General features: G+C 45.2%; 2 protein-coding genes across 3 annotated transcripts; one reads left to right on the forward strand and one right to left on the reverse strand.

Annotated features, from left to right (window-relative positions):
- Positions 1–73: 73 nt before the first annotated feature.
- Positions 74–8,485, reverse strand: eif2d (eukaryotic translation initiation factor 2D). Of its 2 annotated transcripts, none has more exons than XM_064297992.1 (15): positions 8,178–8,485; positions 7,510–7,700; positions 7,329–7,412; positions 6,833–6,923; positions 6,598–6,705; positions 5,695–5,987; positions 5,051–5,168; positions 4,597–4,642; positions 4,272–4,378; positions 3,976–4,131; positions 3,796–3,885; positions 1,459–1,554; positions 1,023–1,143; positions 488–662; positions 74–249 (listed from the first exon to the last, which is right to left on the reverse strand). In XM_064297992.1, the coding sequence occupies exons 1-15, from the start codon at positions 8,231–8,233 to the stop codon at positions 179–181; spliced, it is 1,803 nt and encodes a 600-aa protein (XP_064154062.1). In that variant the 5' UTR covers positions 8,234–8,485; the 3' UTR covers positions 74–178. The 2 variants fall into 2 exon arrangements, with proteins under 2 accessions (XP_064154062.1, XP_064154063.1); XM_064297993.1 differs by having other exon boundaries at positions 8,316–8,417.
- Positions 8,486–8,768: 283 nt separating this feature from the next.
- On the forward strand, positions 8,769–17,420 carry LOC135233968 (dual specificity tyrosine-phosphorylation-regulated kinase 2-like). The gene is made up of 3 exons (XM_064297994.1): positions 8,769–9,981; positions 11,435–11,550; positions 15,121–17,420. Exons 1-3 carry the CDS (start codon positions 9,942–9,944, stop codon positions 16,756–16,758), a joined length of 1,794 nt encoding a protein of 597 aa, XP_064154064.1. The 5' UTR covers positions 8,769–9,941; the 3' UTR covers positions 16,759–17,420.
- Positions 17,421–19,108: the final 1,688 nt, after the last annotated feature.

Consider the following 19,108-nt stretch of genomic DNA (forward strand, 5'->3'; position numbering starts at 1 on the left):
TCAGGACCACTGGAGAATGAAGATTCAACCATCAATCAATAGAAAGCATAGAATTTTAACCAATGAAAGGCCATTTGCAAAAGAGAAATAGACTTTATTTGTTGAAGTAGGGATTAGCAGGCTTTTTTCTTGTTTACAAGTCTATACAATAGCTGGTGACAGAATCTGATGTTTTGTTCTATTTCTTCTTGCCTGGTTTCTGTACTTTCTCCAGTCCTTGAATGTACTTGCGTGGAACTTGGTACTGATCTGCAAGACGAGGGGAAGTAAATGAACTATCACTGCTCAATAAAAGACATTAATTAAAAGATTAACGACATGCACTGAATCGTAAAATAAATTTTACGATTCAGTGTATATGCATTTCACACATGATGCTACATCAGACTTACAAGAAACTCTGGCAGTCAGCTATATTTCTGAATATTATTATTATTATTATTATATTATTATTGTTAAACTGCAGTATGACAGTCTGCAGGCCTACCGAGCAGCAGTTTCCCAGCTTGCTGGACCTGGTTCCCTTGGATCTGGATCATAACGCGGTCTTTGGAGCCGGGTATGGGATGGAGGACAGTACTGGCCTGGACCCGGTGCTGCAGAACCCCCGCGATGGCTGCAGGGTCCAGACCGTACAGCTCCAGGTTCTTAATGAGAGTCACCTGTGGGAAGAGGAACACACACAAGCTTTATGAACACATCTATACGTGTGTATGCAGGCACACGCATTAACACGCACACAGAGGCCGGTGCACATGCATAAATACACACATGCAGAAAGATTGAGAGGTATTGTAACAGAAGCAGTTACCGATGTGTGTCATTACCTGTATGAGATATTATATAAAACAAACCTTACTTCAGGTTTCCCACACAAACATGGAGGAACATTTGTGAGTAAATTTGTGAGTTTGGTGACTGTCAGTGTTGATTGCTAGTGCAGAAGCTTGGTGATGCTTGTTTGATTAATATCAGGTGAAAAGTTGATGTGGTGATGTAATGAGACGATGGTGAAGGTTTACCTTCTTGTTTGAGCCCCTGGAGGCCACAGAGAGGTCAATGGGTTCGAGGTGACCCTTTTTAATGATTGGCTGCCGCCCTGGAAACACCAGCTGGTGGCAGTGTTGCATTCTGTCCAGAGTCCTATGGACACAAGAGGGCGCTGTTGTACTTCACCATAAGGGGAGTTGACCGAGTAAGTTTCATTATGCAGTCAGGTACACCATGTGATGTTTCTCATCAGTCACAGGACGCGAGACATGGACAGGTGCCTGGGTCTCATTTAAAAAGAGTAACCAATTTATTAATGAACTTTTCGTGTTTTATTTTCAATCCCTGTCAAAATGATACAATGATTTTTATGAACGCTTAAAGTCATGTTGCTAAATTAAGAGCAAATGGTCGCTTGCAAAGCCCTACACTGAGAGAGATGTGGTCCAAATACACCCCCCACGCTACCTGGCAAACAGATCGTCCCACTTGAGTGTGTCCACCTCGTGGTACTCCGGCTTCTCCAGCAGGCAGTCACAGAGTGTGGGATTGATGGTGACATAGCTGGGGAGGGTGTAAAGGAGACCCTGTCAGTAAAATCTGCACGATGGAAACGGAGAGTGGATGAATAGCACTGGTGGGCACTTCCTTGGAGCACTACAGATGACCACAAATCCCACACTGATCCTCTGAATATTCAGCACTGATCGCTGCGGTCGGCGCGTCTGCAGTGTGGGTCACGGCAGGCGATCAGTTACCAGCAGGATCTCACAATACCTGGGGCTTCTCATTTAAAGAGCCCCATCCAAACCTTACAGCATCTCTGAATGGGATAAAACACTACTACTGCAGTTAAGTGTAATGTTACCATTATGCTATCAAGCGTGACGCCTAACTCTGCACCATTACTCCCGAGTTCTCTGTGCGCATTTCTAAGGGGGTAAGGACATCTACTAAATTTCCACATGTAAATGGAAATGATAAGCCTTTGACCCAATTCTGACTCACCCCTTAATACAATGCGACGCCATATGCTCAAATATACTACATTCCAAAAGTATGTGGACGCCCCTTCTAATTAGTGGTTTTGGCTATTCCAGCCACACCCATTGCTAACAGGTGCATAAAATCAAGCATACAGTCACGCAAACAAACATTGGCAGTAGAATGGGTCGTAGCCAAAGTGTTCAGTGACTTTAAACGTGGCACTGCCAGCTCAGCCGCAAAGCGGTAGCCCACACAAGCTTACAGAACAGGACAGAGGGTGCTGAAGTTTGTATCACGTAAAAATCATGTCCTCGGTTGCATAAGTCACTACAGAGTTTCAAACTACCTCTGGAAACATCAGCAAAAGAACTGTTACATTACATTACATTACCTTACAGGCATTTAGCAGACGCTCTTATCCAGAGCGACTTACACAACTTTTACATGGCATTTTTTACATTGTATCCATTTAAACAGCTGGATACATACTGAAGCAATTTCGGTTAAGTACCTTGCTCAAGGGTACAACGGCAGTGTCCTAACCTGGGAATCGAACCTGCGACCTTTCGGTTACAAGCCCAGTTCCTTACCCACTGTGCTACACTCCGTCCAACTGTCCATCAAGAGCTTAATTTAGTGGGTTTTCATGGCCAAGCAGCCGTACACAAGCCTAAGATCACCTTGCGCAATGCCAAGCGTCGGCTGGAGTGGTGTAAAGCACACCGCCACTGGATTCTGGAGCAGTGGAAGCGCGTTCTGTGGAGGGGATGAATCACGCTTCACTATCAGGCAGTCTGACAGACGGATCTGGGTTTGGCAGAACGCATAGTGCCAACTGTAAATTTTGGTGGCGGAAGAATAATGGTTTTCATGGTTTGGGTCAGGGGGTCAGGCCCCTTTGTTCCAGTGAAGGGAAATCTTAATGCTACAGCATACAATGACATTTTAGAGAATTATGCGCTTCCAACTTTGTGGCAACAGTTTGGGGAAGGCCCTTTCCTGTTTCAGCATGACAATGCCTCTGTGCACAAAACTAGGTCCATAAAGAAATGGTTTGCTGAGTTTGGTGTGGAAGACCTTGACTGGTCTGTACAGAGCCCTGACCTCAACCCCATCAAACACATATGGAATGAACTGGAAAGCTGACTGCGAGCCAGGCCTTACGTCCATCATCAATGTCCAACCTCATTAATGCTCTTGTGGCTGAATGGAAGTGAATCCCCGCAGCCATGTTCCAAAATCTACTGGAAAGTCTTCCCAGACTGTTCTAGTCACAAAGGAAGGGGGTCCAATCCATGGTTTTGGAATGTTCAACAAGTACACACGGGTGTTGTTCAGGCGTCCAAATACTTTTGGAAATGTATTGTATGTCATTAAATATATATACTATATACTATACACATCTCAGCATGTATGCTAATCAGTGCAGTGTTTGCCTTTGTATGAACATCTGAGGAAGGATAATCTTCTCAGGACCCTCCAGTACATATAGTTTGAGAACCTCTAAATAGATCCACCACTGCACTTGTATTTCTTTTAATATGTAGCCATAGTGTGCATGCCCTTTTCATTGGAATGTAGAAACAGCGTGTGACACCCCTCCTACTTTTCTGTGTGGGAACCTGCTCACAGTTCCAACTTCGTTTTAGATCCTGATGCTTGTTAATTCTTCATTTTGGTAAGAAAAGTGTTTTCTTGAAAATTATCACTGATTTGGAAATTGTATTGGAGTCTTAAAAAAGCATTTCAAATACTTATCTGACCCAGGTCAGGAGGGTGCATGAATACACGGCCACACACTGTGTTATATAAACTTACTTCTTGTTTATCTCATCGACCAGCTCATTCTTCTTCACATACTCTGTGATGATGGTCCTCACCTCGCCTGCAGAGAGCACTGCCCCCTTCCTGTGGCAGAGAAAAAATGCAGGACATCAGCAGTCTGCACTCCTGCCTACAGTCCCGCCCCCAGACAGCAGGGGGCAACAGATAGCACACCTCTTCTGGGAATCCTCAAAGAGAGGCTGGAGCCGGGCAGAGACGGAGTAGAGGGCGATGATTTCTGGAGGGTGGTATGGATGGTCAGACTCCCCATTGCTCTCTGTAGGATCTTCCTCCTTTGGACTATCCTCTGGTGGAGAAAAAGAGCGCAGCCTGCAGGCAGAGGAGGGTAATGCATGGGGGACCTGAGGCACAGTACAATTGCAAAACAAATTGAGATTTTGCAATCATCAACAGATTTTACAGGGGGTGTTGGGATGGAGGAGTTTGGTGAAAAAGTAAACAAGACTTACTCTGGGTGTTTCCAGGCCACCTCCACAATACTCTCCACCCCTTTGCTGAGCTCCTTCACCTTTAGCAAGTGGTGTTGCTGCTGCATACACTGCAGAAACTTTGAGAGCTGGAAGATAAAAATATATAAATTTATATATGTATGAGACAGAGAGAGCAAGAGAGAGAGAAAGAGAAAATGAAACACTATGTGCTACTGTTTGGACACACCTAGAAGATAAACACTTAACAAACCCAGCAGACTCATCATGAGGTCTTCACAGATAAAAGCCGTAGGTCACAGTTTGGTGTGGTAAGTGTTGTGCTGCAAGGAACTGGCTGCTGTACCTTTTTGTAACTGGATTTCTTGAGGTCCAACTGTTTCCCGCTAGGACTGCAAAAAAGAAAATGCACAGAAAATAAAATGGGATGATTTCTGACTGTTTTTACATGATGCAGTGAGGCATTCAGATCAGGAAACTGGATGTATTATATGTGTTGCAGGTTCAAACCCCAGGTGTGGCACTGCTTTTGTAAGTTACATATGGTAACCTTCTTCTATGAATGATTGGCTGTATAATGGCCCCTAATCCTGGTCCTTGGTAGTCACAGGGTCGGCTGGCTTTCACTGTTACTTCATTGCTTAAAGCAGTTCATTACGCAGATAATTCCCCTAACTTGATTTCCTGAATCTGAATTGGCGCCGACTGGGTTGGGAAGCCCGGTCCTATCAGAACTGAAGGGGTCAGGAGATGACTAAACCGGCCAATCACAGAACAGGGCGGGGGGCAGGGTACTGTACCAGCAGGTGATCATGTGGTTGCGCAGGAAGGTGCTAGTCAGCAGGGGGAGCTCTGATTTCTTCACCTTACTCTTCAGGGCGTGCAGGAAGCACTGGAGGAGCAGGGCATCCATCTGCTCTGTGTGTGGGGGGTGAGGGTGAGGGTGACGGTAGGGGGGGGGGTAAATAAGCAAGACAGCGCTGATGGGTGCATGAGTTCTCACCCCTCCTTGCAACATCATGTTAGCATCCTGTATCCTGGCCCCCTCCCTATTCCCACACCCATTACTCTTTTCAGGATTATAACAGCATGTTTAATGGTTTTATATGGATTTTAGCTTTTAAATATCTATGATTTATATACCGGTTCTAGGTTGCATAAGTTAACCTACATTTAGTGCTGTATTGATGTTGCATTTGCTGGACTGGGAATGGCGTTCGATACCTCTGGCACAGCTCACATAACTCTGGTGGATGCACTTGCGTTCTTTTACATGTTACATCACTCTGGATAAGTGACAGTAATGTGATGTACTATGTGGGACTCTTTGGAACACTACCTTCAAACATCACAGCCCGCCTCCTCTGCTTGCTCCATTCAGTAAGCTGCATTACAGCATCTCAGGAGTGTGTTCAGACAGGACCTGCTGAGTATCAGGACTAACCTTGCGGAGATCTGCTGTCCTCCTCTTCCACATCTTCGTCTCCACACTCCTGATCCTCCTTCTCCTCCCTTTCTTCCTCCTCCCCCTGCTCTTCTATCCCCTCCTTCGGAGCTAGGCTGAGCTCCTGCAGATTCGGGCAGAGGGGGTCCGGGGACAGGTCTCCTTCAGGGTCTCCCTCAGGTTCCCCTTCACACTCCCCGACGTCCTGCTCTTCACCCTCCATCTCCCCTTCAGCGTTCCCCTCGCTCTCCACAGGCAGGATGGAGGGGGGCCCTGTCTTGTCCCCAAACCCCCTAGGAAAAAAACAGTAAGAAGATATGACATCATAAATGTTAGACTTTGGACTTTGTACTCACATGTTATCCTGATACTTATTGGAGACATTTATCATTTCAAGATCAGGCTTTGGAGAGTCAAAGTCTTAATCACACTCTAGTTACATAAATGCACTGAAACTTTGTACTCTTCTACTCTTTGATCACACTTCTGTGTGTGTCAGCAATTCTGTATTTGGTCTTTCTGGATTCATTGACTGCTTATGTGGAGGGATATTTACATTCTTCATGGCTGAGAATCCTTGGGACATAAAAGGGAGAAAAGCACAACCAAACAGAAGAGGTCCAAAAAAACAGAAAATAATATGACTAAGAAAGGAACACATTTTTCTCTCCAACAAAAAAATGTATATTTGTTTGACCTGTGAAATTGCAAACACTTTTCCAACTGCCTCGGTGTGGATGAGAAAGCTGTATACCTCTGTGTCCTATATTCTAGCACTCCAAAAACTGTCTACTGTCCTCTACTAGACCTCAGTGGCAGCTAAACCATTGCTAAACCCTGACCACCGACAGCGTAAGAGTGGGGAAAGGATTGCTGGTTTTCATAGAATATTCCAGGACGCACCACAGGTTGTCCATATAGGTGTGCAGAATGGACACGCCCCTCCCTTTCATGCCAAGTTCACACATATCCGAGGTGGACATGGTGGCGGTTCCCACGGCGACGGGTGCCCTGAGTGAAACCGAAACAGGTGGTCATGTATAAGCGCACTCAGGGTGGTAACACAGTTCAGAACACAAGGCTTCACTCAGGACCGAAGTGCAGAAGCAGACAAACACAGCGGGAGACTTAGGATCACCTGTTTTTCACCATGGAAACAGAGCAGCGCTCCCCTTTTTTGACCTGTGGTAGTCCCGTGGTTGGAACCACCACTCCTGGCAACATGAGGTCTGCAACACAAACAGACAACAGGAAGGGACTTCAGCGCATTCAGTGTCATTATAGCGCACGGGAAGGTATCTTCATTACTATAATGACACTAGCCCTGTCTGTAGTTATGTTTTACAATGATGGCCTACTGTATGTAGGCAATACTCAATGAGGGCCTATAAGTATGTTTGTTTAATATAAGAAGTTGTGTGCCCCTCTTCCAAATCTAATGGGATAGTACAAATATAAGATGATGTGGTTTCACTTTGGTTCAAGTTTTGAAGGCTTCATTTGTTGATCAAAAAGATAGCCATTACAGCAATCTTCCCAACCGAGTGGCTGTCAACACAATCCTAAAACCTGCTGTGATTAGTAGCAGTAATGTGGGCATTAGTGAAATGATGTCTCAAAATGTGACACCTTACCCGCTCCTCCTGCTAATTTCTGCAGAACTGCGGGCCATGTTATGAAGGTTTGCAAGAGATCCGGATGCCGCCAAAGCGTGTATACTGTGGAAACAAGAGGACATTTTTTTAAAAATCCGTCCCTCAGAGCTGTCGTCTAGTGTATCGAAAACAAAACAGTTCAACTTCGTTGCCAAAATACCTGTGGGGTAAAGCTGCTTTTCCACTTCGAAAAACATTGGGTTTTTGTGAAGGACGTACAAAGTGACAGCATCTCCTTTGTGTGCGTATATCTTGACCACATTCAGCTCTTCCTTGCTCGGGACAAGTTCATTAATGTCTTCTGCCGAAAGCGCGGGGAAGGCATTTGAGACATCTGTTTTGAGCTTCCTCCTGTAATAATAATAATAATAATAATAACAGCAAACACTACATATGCCAGTTTTACCAACAGCACAACAGTAGCAGCCACAGCAGTGAGGCTAATTCACATTACTGTTAGTTACACTAGTTGGAACAGCACACAGAGAAAGCTGGCTCGCTGAGTTTACATCAAAGTGAAAGGAATTAATCAAACTGAACTCCTCAACTCTGATATCCATTGTGGTTTCAGATCTAACGGTGTACCATCTGAAACTACCCATAAACAAAACACTGTTTTTCGTTAGACTAAACTGGTTAGCCGGCTGTCTAATAAACTGCCGTGTACGGCCCTTGCTGTTGTTGACATACATTTACTGTTTTGGCAAGCCAGCCATCTTCGCCTGATGCATAGAATAATATTCCCTATCCTTATTGGTTGTGATATAATTGTTTTTGTTTTTATTTAGCTGTTAAAATTCTTAATGACAATAAATAAGCGCCCCACACCTGTCAGATCCCTTGATCACCGTGTTGGATTTGACACGGAACGGTTTCGCAAACATCCTGGAACGAAACAGAGCAATCCGATGGACTATTCTGAATGGTTATCTGCAATATTACAGCTGCAGAATTTGTTTTCCACACCTCTTCGTAGAGATGATGAAAAGTCATCACAATGCTTTCTATTTCATGAAGTCCAGGCAGCAGCCATCTTTGCAAGTATCAGTGAGAATATCCCGGTCGGGAACCCGAAGCTAAAAAGAACACCTTTTCTAAACTGACTAATTCAGGGAAATTTAATCTAACTTCCCCATTGCCATACAGGACGTGTTTATTGTCAGTTCATAAATAATAATACTCTCGTTAACAATGGTTCGGTGCGGGAAATTACTGGACTTGTAAACAATGTGGAACTTGTGTATGGAGTTTCGGTGATTATTCAGTGTGACACGGATTATACCCCCCTGCTCACGCCCGACCCAGAGTCAGTGTCCCCACCCTGAAGCTGCACGAACATTAATAGCATTTGAAACAGTAGTTACTGATCTGAAATCAGCGAATTTGTACAAAGTAGGCTACACTGGTTGCCATGTTGGCTCCAATGTTTTATCCACAGCGTCAGTGCGATTTCCCTTTAAGTAAAGGGAGGATTTAGCGAAACCAAGCGGGTAGGTGTCGTTTTTGAGCCATTATGGCACTGCTGTCGCCACGCCCTACACATTTGTTTCGCCTTCACTACCTTATTATTCCCGATGACGCTAGCTACAGCAAGCAGTCGACAACTTAGAAGATTTCGCCACTGAGACGTTAAAGAAGAAGGATTAACAAGGACAGTGTTTGGCGCAAAAGGGAACAGCTCACGAACATTTGTTTTAACCAGAAGAGAGATTCTCACATTTTAAGGATTATTTGGGGAACGGTCAGTTTCGGTTATGAACAAACTAGTCTATACAATTACCTAACTAGCTTTGCCAGTCCGGAAGGTAAACCAAACATTGCATTGGTTTGCCTGGCAGTAGCTAGCTCCAGTTACCGAGCAAACAAGTTTGCTTGTTTGAGAATTCAGCATAAATCTCTAAATGGTAAACCAATAGACATTTGTGGAATGGATGATCATAAGCGTAGGGAAATGACGGAGCAACGAAGACTGCTCCAACAGGACATGTTAATTATCTAGCCCAACTAGCCCTTGGCTGGCTAATTGCTGGGACCGAACTTATTTTTGCCGACTAAATTCAGTACTGTATGTTTGCCATAGAGCTTGGATGTAACGTTACAGCCAGTCACCGGGAAGTCCGTGAACATACCTGCCCTGCAACTTTTTTGCGGGGAGATGATGACAGATTCTGGCGTAAAAGACCAAGGAAGCTATAAGTTACTACCTCGCTAACTATCACGCGTAGCTAGCTACAAAGAAAACATTTTGGTCGGTGGTGTGCTTTGGCTAGATAATTAGCTAACCTGTACATCCGAACCTACAAACACTGTTTAATGAAGTTTACTTTCATATCTTCTGGCTACATATAGATAACTTTGATTAGACTGAGTTTCGACGTTAACACGTTCCTTGGTTCAGAACTAAACTGGGGGCTAGGGAGTAGGCTACTCTGTTTCCCTAGTATCCTGTGAATTTGGGCGCTGCGACTCAAATTGTTAACGTTAAATTGAGCTCAATTAGAGGCATCCTCCAGACTTCCTCGGCGTCGGAGTTAATTTCATTGTGCATGCCTGCACCGCTATGGATGCCCACTGCAACCTCAAACTACAGTCATGATATTGAGCAGGAAAGCAGAAGGTCCCATCACAACAGGTAAGCAACTTTACTAACAGCACTGCGATTTCAGTAACGTAAACTACTTTTCGCTGGGTCATATGTCGTTTGTGTGACGCTTGTCCCTGATCTCGACCGAAGAACGTACAACATGCACAGACCTACATAAACACTGACAGCCACAGAAGTAGCTAGCTACACCATTAGTGTTTTACATTGTCAGGAAGTTAAACACACTCCCTTGATAAGGTTATTGCTGTATGCACGTGTTTCTGTCTATCCTATTCAGTGCAATTTGTGCATAAGCGGTACACTGCAGACTTAATCTCGTTTGCACGGTAGTAAATTAAAACATTTGCGTCAAATGAAATCCTGTATATTTATGTATAGCATGCACTTACATGGAAAACAGACTGTGGCCTACATTAGTTATGTAAAATGTATTATAGCTTGAGGTGGTTTTTTGATGTCGTTAGTCGCCTGACTCAATTTACATTTTTGCTTTAAGCAGGCGTCGAGCGTCTTGCAGCTGCACCTGAAAACAATGGAATAGCTAAATGGCTTGGATGTTGAAACATATAATGCTATTTATATTCTGTGGACTTAAATGCGTTAGGGACCGACTTACCTGCCAGCACTTTCAAAATGAACTTGCTATGATGTCGTCAGAATGTAGGCCTAATTGTAAAAGTAAACATCTGAATGTCATTTTACCTCAGTGACATGAGTATTTTGACTTGGTGTGAAATGTCCCTTATGTTAGCAAAACGGACATCTTCAGCCAACTTGTGGCTCTTGCAGATGGCTTCTTTGATATTCACTATATGGGTGGCAATATGACTGTGTTGTTGATTTTCAGGTAACCTGAAGTTCCCCCAAGTCAGCAAAATGTTTTTTTCTTCCGGCAATTTTCCTATCGTTTTCACTGTATCCGTCACAGGGATTGCTTAAAATTTCTTTACTGGAAATTCTGGATTGAAGTTTTTATGTTTTATCTTTGAAATTTGATCCATGACAGGTTAGTCTGAGAATGCACTCAAGGTTGGTGCTGTAGCTTTTTCTTGACAGTTCTTTTCCTTGATGTTTCCGCAGTCTGTGGAAACCGCTTTGTTTTCAAGCAGTAGTCGCAAGAGGACTTTCAGAGAAATAATTTACAAAAAATATTGTTGACAGTGCCCACTTTATTGAACAGTTTCTCCTTGAATAACCTCATTCTGTGGCTGCTCTTGATTTCATTAGCGCACTCAGTTTCAATGTCTGTGCGTAAAGTCATCTAACAAAATAGTAGATACTGACATTGTGGCTTTAAAAGCATGCAGAATTGGGGGCAAAAGTAATAATTGGAGTATTAGCTTGAAGTGTTAGAACTAATCTTCCACTCCAGTGTGCAGGTCCTCATTAAGTGCTTACGTGACAATGTTTCAGGTTCAAGTTCAGGTGTTGGTTTTCATGGTGTGTGTGTGTGTGCTTTTTTTCTTGTCTTGTTTGACAGTGAGAAATGGCGACTTTCATTATGAGTCATATGGGCGCGCGGACCACACAGCCAATGAGGAGACCGTCATGAATGGTCACAGCCCCGCAGTACTGCCCCCGCTGCTCAAACACACAGTAAGTACTCCGGGTCACTCCAGTATAGGAGAATCTGTGCAGGAGAATAGTCTGTCTGGCTCATCATGAGAGAATAGAAAAGTTTTTAACCTCTCTGCCATTCAGTGTCAGCCAAGGAATGGGGAAGATATGCATGCAAATAGCACTGGTGCAGGTCCTACATGCATAACTCTAGTCTTATGATTAGAATTATTCAAGTCATCATTACCTTGTTTTTGATAGTCATGTGATACTGCTACAGGTGTCCTCTCAATTCCTTTGACATCATGCTCGTGCCACCCGTCTCTGGCTTCCTGTCTGGTCCTTGGCAAGCCCGTTTAGCCGAACAGGAAATTTAGATTATGTACTTTGTATCTGGCCTAAATGAAACAACGCCTTTGACTCGGTCGCTTCTCGGTAATCCCTAGTAAACAGTGTTTTTACTCATCAGACCAAACACGGTTCTTCTCAGAGCTATAATGGAGCTTTAGCATTTTACCCCATCTTTATATCTGTGTTGGGAGTGGGTTTGGTTTGCTTTTATGTAATAGTCTTTTTTTCTGTCCTTCTTTTTCCGTATACTGCTAAAAACTGTTTGCTTTTTCACACATCTCCGATGTAAGTTTTGTGGCTTCTGCTTACATGTCACAAGCATTTTTCCCTCTTCTGGCTTGCTGAAAAGACGCTGTTAGCAACCGTCTTGTACCATCTGCTGTCAGACGGGGTTTTCTTTTTGTTTTTTTGGCTCTACCATTATTTTGTGTGGGTGCTCTTTTGAGATTGTTCGTTCAGGTAGGGCAGTGTGTGTGCGTATGTGTGTGTGTGTTCACTTGTGGGCCTGTGTATAGCCTATTTGTCATGCATGAGCTTTTGTGGTCTTTGTCTATTCCTTATTTTGAATACAGAATGCATTGTATTTTTTCACTCTTGTTCAATGTTTATGCATATTATTATGAATGAATGAGATCTGTTTATTCAAATACTTGCGCTTTGGCTTTGGCTTCATTTTCATAGTCCAACACAGCTTGCAGAAATTGCATTTTGTTATTTGAATACCTTTGGAGGGGGAATTTCCTTTGGGGAAAAAAAGGTATGAAACATCTGCGTGTATGAAAGTGTTGTATATTCCGGTTAAATAAATTGTAATAGAAAAGAGCTAAGTTACCAAACAAGGAGCATTCACAGAAAGCTGTTAATTTGTTTGAAAGATAGTGTTACACTGGCACCGTTAACCTGTTTCTATGAGTTGCTGCTAAAATGAGCAAACCACTTTATGGCTTGGGCACGGTAATCGTTGTTATCCCTACGCTCTCATGTTGTGTGGGGCAGTAATCTGTCATGGATGTCGGTGCCATTCTCCCCATATGTTAAAGCACAGGATGATCTCTGTCTAAAGGCTTGAGGGATGGGGTTTAGCCTCCTGTCAAAGCAGCCGGCTCAGAGAGATACAGCTACTCATGCTGTGTAAATGTCCTGTTTTGCATAACAGTTATTTTAATGTCTAGTCAATAGCGTGCCTCTGTTCCTGTAAAGTGCTTTGGTTAGGCTATATGAAGCTGTTCTGTGGTTGTTGTTTTTTTCCTCCTCCCTTTTTTCTTCACGATCTATCATTTATGAAGCCATACTGGACATTTTCTGTACAGACATAGTGTTCTTTCTCTCTAGTTTTTTCTTCACTTTTTAATTTGACATTTTCCCAAATCATATATGACTTGCCACGTAATGCCACAGCCATTTGTTAATGTCATGTTTGAAGGAACTCATTTAAAGTAAATTGATAAAGTAGAGGCAAAGGTCAGCCACTCTCGCCCTCTATACACCTCTCTGCTTCTCTTTCTCTTTCATCCCTCCTCCTTTATATATATATATATATATATATATATATATTTTTTTTTTTACAATGGCAATATTGCTGAAACATCATGTAAATTTAATCTGTGGCAGCACTGACCCTTCTTGGTGCTGATGCTAGCCCTTCTTGTAGATTTAATCTGTGTCTGTAGCACTGAATCTTCTTGTAGATTTAATCTGTATTGCCTATAGGGCTGGACCTTCCTGTAGATATAATCTGTGACAATAGCACTGGAACTTCTTGTAGATTTGATCTGCATTGTTATAGGGCTTGACCTTCCTGTAGATTCAATCTGTGACAATAGCACTGAATCTTCTTGTAGATTTAATCTGAATGGGTTGTAGGGCTGGACCTTCCTGTAGATTTAAATCTGTGAAGGACACCTCTCTTGAAGCTGGCCCTTTAATGTCGGTGGTGTACCAGGCCAGACTGCTGCTCTTCTGTGTGGAAGCTGCTGTTTTGGGGCTCCCCTCAGATTCAGTTCCCGCTCCGCTGTGGTTGAGGCAGCCACACGTTTTGCACGTCGGATGTTTCGCTTTGGTGCGCAACAGACAACAAGCTTATTAAGACAGATATGTTGGTGTAGACCAGCGGTTAACATACTGTGGGTGGGTCCTGAGAAAACATACAAAAATGACTTCCAGTTGTTACATGCTCTGTGCTAGTTAAAATGTTTTTTTGAGAAACGCAAACGCTTCAGGCTGTGTCTTAATGAGGGGGGTGGGATCCCAGAAATTTTATTTGGTTATTTGGTTACAGGTGGGTCGTGTGCACAGAATTTGGGAACTTGTGATGCAGACAACTTTTCCAGTCTTCTACCATTCTTACTTTTACTTGCTCAGTGCAGCTCAGTATTTGTAACTAAAAATATCCCCGTTTGGCTGCATTTATTGCGCTAGTCAGACGGTACAGAATGCGAGCTGAAGTTACAGCAGCAGGGGCTTCTGTTTCATTAGAGATAGCATTTTTTGTCCTGTCAGACTTTGGACGAAGCAGCCATCTACTGTGGTCCTGTAATTTTCCATGAGCGGAAAGATGATAGCTGTTGAAATAATGAAATTGAGCATATTGTTGGTTGGACTGCAGTAAAGTTGCGGATGGAAAAAACTGCTGTCTGGCTACTTGTGCAGGTTTTAATTGGGCCCTTTTTTGAGCTTTATGCTTTTAACAGAATAGTTAGGGCCACTCTCAGTAGGTTTGGGACTTTGAGTTCTTATGTCCTTTAGTGGATTGTTAACAGCTGTGAGAGATATAATCATATCCAATGCAGTTCTGTTTTGCACAAACATACTTCCTATAGTGGGGCTAGAACTACACCCATGTGAACAAAACCGACAACCATACAGAACTCTTGCTCCCAAATTTGAGTGTAAAAAGCTTGGTGGCTATAGCAAGGGGTTTGCTGTTCCTTGTTGGCAGTGTCAACATTCATCATAACTAGCATCTGAAATGCTTAGTATATTCATGGATCAGTCAAGAGGTGCTACTTTGTTTCATTAACTAGTTTTTAATATGCCCCTAGGGAATTCTGCTGCTCAATGTGCAAATGCCTAACTCCTACCAGTTTTGATTTGCACAAGTTTATGTACTATTTTATTTATTTGTTTATTTATAGATATAGCATTATCAGGTAAAAAGCAGACTGTTTGTATAGCACGAGTACAGTGCTACGTGTCATATATTTATTTGCTGTAAGTGGCTCGGTCTCAGCAGTATCCATTCTCCTGTTCCTGTGTCAGGTCGGGAACAAGCCCGCGACGAAGGACCACCCGGTGGCGCTGCGGGCGGTGCCGCCGCGGGTGAAGCAGGCGAGCGAGGACTCCTCCACCCGCCGGGCCAACGCCGTGCTGCTCCACCACGGCCGGAGCAGCAGCAGCGGGGGCGGCCAGGGCCAGAGCAAGACCCTGCCGGCCCTGGCCAAGGACCGGAGCGCCGACAGCAGCGGCTCCGCCAAGTCCGCCGACAGCGGCAGCGGCGCCGCCCGGCCCGGTAGGCCGCCGCCCCTGACGCCGGAGCAGGCCCTCAAGCAGCACCGCCACCAGCTGACGGCCGCCGAGCAGCAGGAGATCCTGGGCTACCCGGAGGTCTACTTCCTGGGGCCCAACGCCAAGAAGAGGCCGGCCGCGGCGGCGGGCGGCAGCGCCAACAACGGCGGCTTCGACGACGACCAGGGCGGCTACATCCACGTGCCGCACGACCACCTGGCCTACCGCTACGAGTTCCTCAAGGTGATCGGCAAGGGCAGCTTCGGCCAGGTGGCCAAGGTGTACGACCACAAGACGCGGCAGCACCTGGCGCTGAAGATGGTGCGCAACGAGAAGCGCTTCCACCGGCAGGCGGCCGAGGAGGTGCGCATCCTGGAGCACCTGCGCAAGCAGGACAAGACGGGCGCCATGAACGTGGTGCACATGCTGGAGAGCTTCACCTTCCGCGGGCACATCTGCATGACCTTCGAGCTGCTCAGCATGAACCTGTACGAGCTCATCAAGCGCAACAAGTTCCAGGGCTTCAGCCTGCCGCTGGTGCGCAAGTTCGCCCTGTCCATCCTGCAGTGCCTGGAGGGCCTGCAGCGCAGCAAGGTGATCCACTGCGACCTGAAGCCCGAGAACATCCTGCTCAAGCAGCAGGGCCGCAGCGGCATCAAGGTCATCGACTTGGGCTCCAGCTGCTTCGAGCACCAGCGCGTCTACACCTACATCCAGTCCCGCTTCTACCGCGCGCCCGAGGTCATCCTGGGCGCCCGCTACGGCATGCCCATCGACATGTGGAGCCTGGGCTGCATCCTGGCCGAGCTGCTGACGGGCTACCCGCTCTTCCCCGGGGAGGACGAGGGCGACCAGCTGGCCTGCATGATGGAGGTCCTGGGCATGCCTCCGCAGAAGCTGCTGGAGCAGTCCAAGCGGGCCAAGAACTTCTTCAGCTCCAAGGGGCACCCGCGCTACTGCACGGCCAGCACGCTGCCCAGCGGCGCCGTGGTGCTGACGGCCGGGCGCTCGCGCCGCGGGAAGGTCCGCGGCCCGCCGGGCAGCAAGGAGTGGGCGTCGGCCCTGAAGGGCTGCGAGGACGCCGCCTTCCTGGACTTCCTGCGGAAGTGCCTGGAGTGGGACCCCTCGGTGCGCATGGTCCCCAGCGGGGCCCTGCGCCACCCCTGGCTCTGCCGCCGCGCCGCCAAGCCCGCGCCCGTCCACGCGCCCGCCCCCGCCGAGAAGTCCCAGCTGCCCAGGCGGGCCGCTGAGCACAGTACCTCCTTCCCCGGCATTATCGCCAAACTGCCGCCAACCATAGGCACCGCCAACGGCAAACTCAGGACCAACATGATGGGGGACCCTGGCGTCGGAATACCTCTACGCGCCGTGCTTCCTAAACTGGTCACCTAGCAACGCAACCCTCAGGCTCACTGACCAAACATTCGTATATCTTGTAGGTTTTTGGATTATATAAGTTGCAGTTATAATGTGGAAAAAAAATAGGTTTTTAAGAGAAGTCATGCAGTTTTTATTTAAGTTTTTAAGACTTTGAAAAAACTGTTTTTTAACAGCTTTTTTTGTCTGAATTGTAATAGTAGAAGTGACATTGCGGAGACTGGAGTCCATGTTTTCTGTGCAGTCGTCCCTTTGCTTAGGTTTTTACTGTCCATGCCCAGTGTTTTTATGCTGAAGCACACACGAAGGAATGTTTGGTGTCACAACAGACATTCCACACCAAAAAAGAAGAGACTTCCATCCTTATGTTCCTTGAATTTTAAGAGCTGTGATTGTTTTTTTACTTAAAAGGGCTATTACATAGGTTGTGGTTATTAGCAGAAATAATGTAAACACCTTGGGTGGAGGAAGTAGTTTTTTAAAGTGGAAATTGATTTTCTGAGCCAGTTCTACAGCCAGCCTTCACTAGAGATATGAAGTGTTGGAATGAGCTTTATGGCTAGACTGTGCTCAGACTTATGCATATGCAGCAGAGGAGGGGGGAGGATATCCATGTCCTGTGATTATGATTGAATGGGATTTACACCATCACTGAGCAATAAACCCTCTCCCTCACATCTTATCTGTCCTCTGTTTTATTGTAGAAGTTACATGATGGTTTTGCGTGTGATGCAACAGTTTCACCCCAGCTAGGAGAACTTGACAATTAAAAAGAATAATTTCCTTGGAAAAGCTGAAAGGAGCACCTTGGACTGTTAGCTTGAGGAATTTGATGGTAAACAAATTTACAAAAGTCAGAGGGGTTTTCTGTTTCTTTGGGCATGAGCTCTATGCTTCATACTCTACTTAATAAGAGCAAGTTGTACTCAGCATTTACACCGCGGTGCACCAGTCATGGATTGTTTACGGCCTGTGCGACTGCCTGAATTGTGTGGCTTGTCACATTGGGGAGGTGGGCTGAAAGTTTGGCTAGTGAAGCTGCAGAGAGGGTCTTACTCTAACAGGGCTGGAGTAACACAAAGCACAAAGTTCTCTATTTTTTCTGGATTACAAGTAACTTGCGCATTTTTCCAGTTGGTATTTTTGCCGGACACTGCGGGCCGGCCCAGAACAGTGAATGTCTCTTACTGTGGGACTGGTTGGCTCGTTGACTTCCTGACTCCCCATTGCTGAAAGCACATGGTGGTGTGGTGATATTAATCCATTGTTGAAATGTGCGTGAGTGGCGTTAGCGTGCGGTTGGTGGCGGTATTAATCTTAACTAGCGACTCCAGGTGAGTGCAGTAATATAACGTCAGAAGAACAGCACTACGCTGGACATGAAAGTGTTCATGTTTCAGATAGCTAGTTAGCCCAAATTATGTTAATAGCTGACAGCATGTTGTTTATCTGTTGGATAAGTTAAAAGCACCCAAAAACATTTGCTAGTTTGCCTGCTAGCTCACTAGTTTCTATATTATACCTACATAGCTAGTTACAAGTAGCTAACATTTAGTGGTGCGCTGAAAGGATACCGATAGCTAACTTACTGCTTAACTAACGCCCTTCTATTAATGCAGCTAGCTTAGTTGGCTATCGATACCCAAAGACCTTGTTTAGATATGGCATGGTAGGGCAGTCACCATACCTTGGATTCATAGACAGTTTTTCTTATTGAATAAAAATATGAATAAAAAGTGATGTCATTTAGTCCTAAAAAAGAAGAACTGTCTTCTGGAAGCTATGGGAATAGAGGGTCCTGTACCCTTTATAAACAAAAAGTCAGGGGTCAAAGGATCCAGTTTCTGACAGATGATGTTCCCCACAGGCTGTATCCAGGGTCTGGCTGAACTAGGCTTGCCTAGTTTTGTTGTTGTTCGGCCATGTTCTTCAAGTATATTTTCAAAGCCAAAATTACTTATTTTTCAGCAGTTATTTTAAATAAAAATGAAAAAACAAAGTATTGTGCTTGCATAACTAATCAAACGCCACACTCAGAAAGGACTTGTGAAAGTGTAGGAGGGGGGTGGTGGTGTGGAAGACATTGCTGACTAACGGAATGTCACTGCATTTTATTTTACACCTGGTGAAAGTAACACTGGTGTGCTAAGAATGTTAGGTAACTTGATCCTGGAAGGTGTGAAGAATTACACCAGTGCATCTTGTCTGTTCTTGGGCAGATAGGTCTTGGAATTACTGCCAGCAAGCCATGCCCCTCTGTTGGCCACGCCTCCTGAAGGCCACACTCTCTGCAGGAGCAAAGTGAAAGACAGATGTGTTTTTTTTGTTTTTTGTAAGGACGATGTTTCACGCAGCAGTCTGCTGT

The sequence above is a fragment of the Anguilla rostrata genome, chromosome 11, assembly GCF_018555375.3.
Source record: "Anguilla rostrata isolate EN2019 chromosome 11, ASM1855537v3, whole genome shotgun sequence".
In the NCBI taxonomy this organism is placed as follows: domain Eukaryota; kingdom Metazoa; phylum Chordata; class Actinopteri; order Anguilliformes; family Anguillidae; genus Anguilla; species Anguilla rostrata.

Excerpts from the sequence above, each read along its gene's own strand:
- eif2d (XM_064297992.1), bottom strand. The coding sequence starts at position 8,233 with ATGTTTGCGAAACCGTTCCGTGTCAAATCCAACACGGTGATCAAGGGA. Across the intron at positions 6,706-6,832 it reads GTTTCCATGGTGAAAAACAG|GGCACCCGTCGCCGTGGGAA; the intron begins GTGATCCTAAGT and ends GGTTTCACTCAG. Across the intron at positions 5,988-6,597 it reads ACCTATATGGACAACCTGTG|GGGGTTTGGGGACAAGACAG; the intron begins GTGCGTCCTGGA and ends TTTTTTTCCTAG.
- LOC135233968 (XM_064297994.1), top strand. The coding sequence starts at position 9,942 with ATGATATTGAGCAGGAAAGCAGAAGGTCCCATCACAACAG. Across the intron at positions 9,982-11,434 it reads AGAAGGTCCCATCACAACAG|TGAGAAATGGCGACTTTCAT; the intron begins GTAAGCAACTTT and ends CTTGTTTGACAG. Across the intron at positions 11,551-15,120 it reads CCCCGCTGCTCAAACACACA|GTCGGGAACAAGCCCGCGAC; the intron begins GTAAGTACTCCG and ends TTCCTGTGTCAG.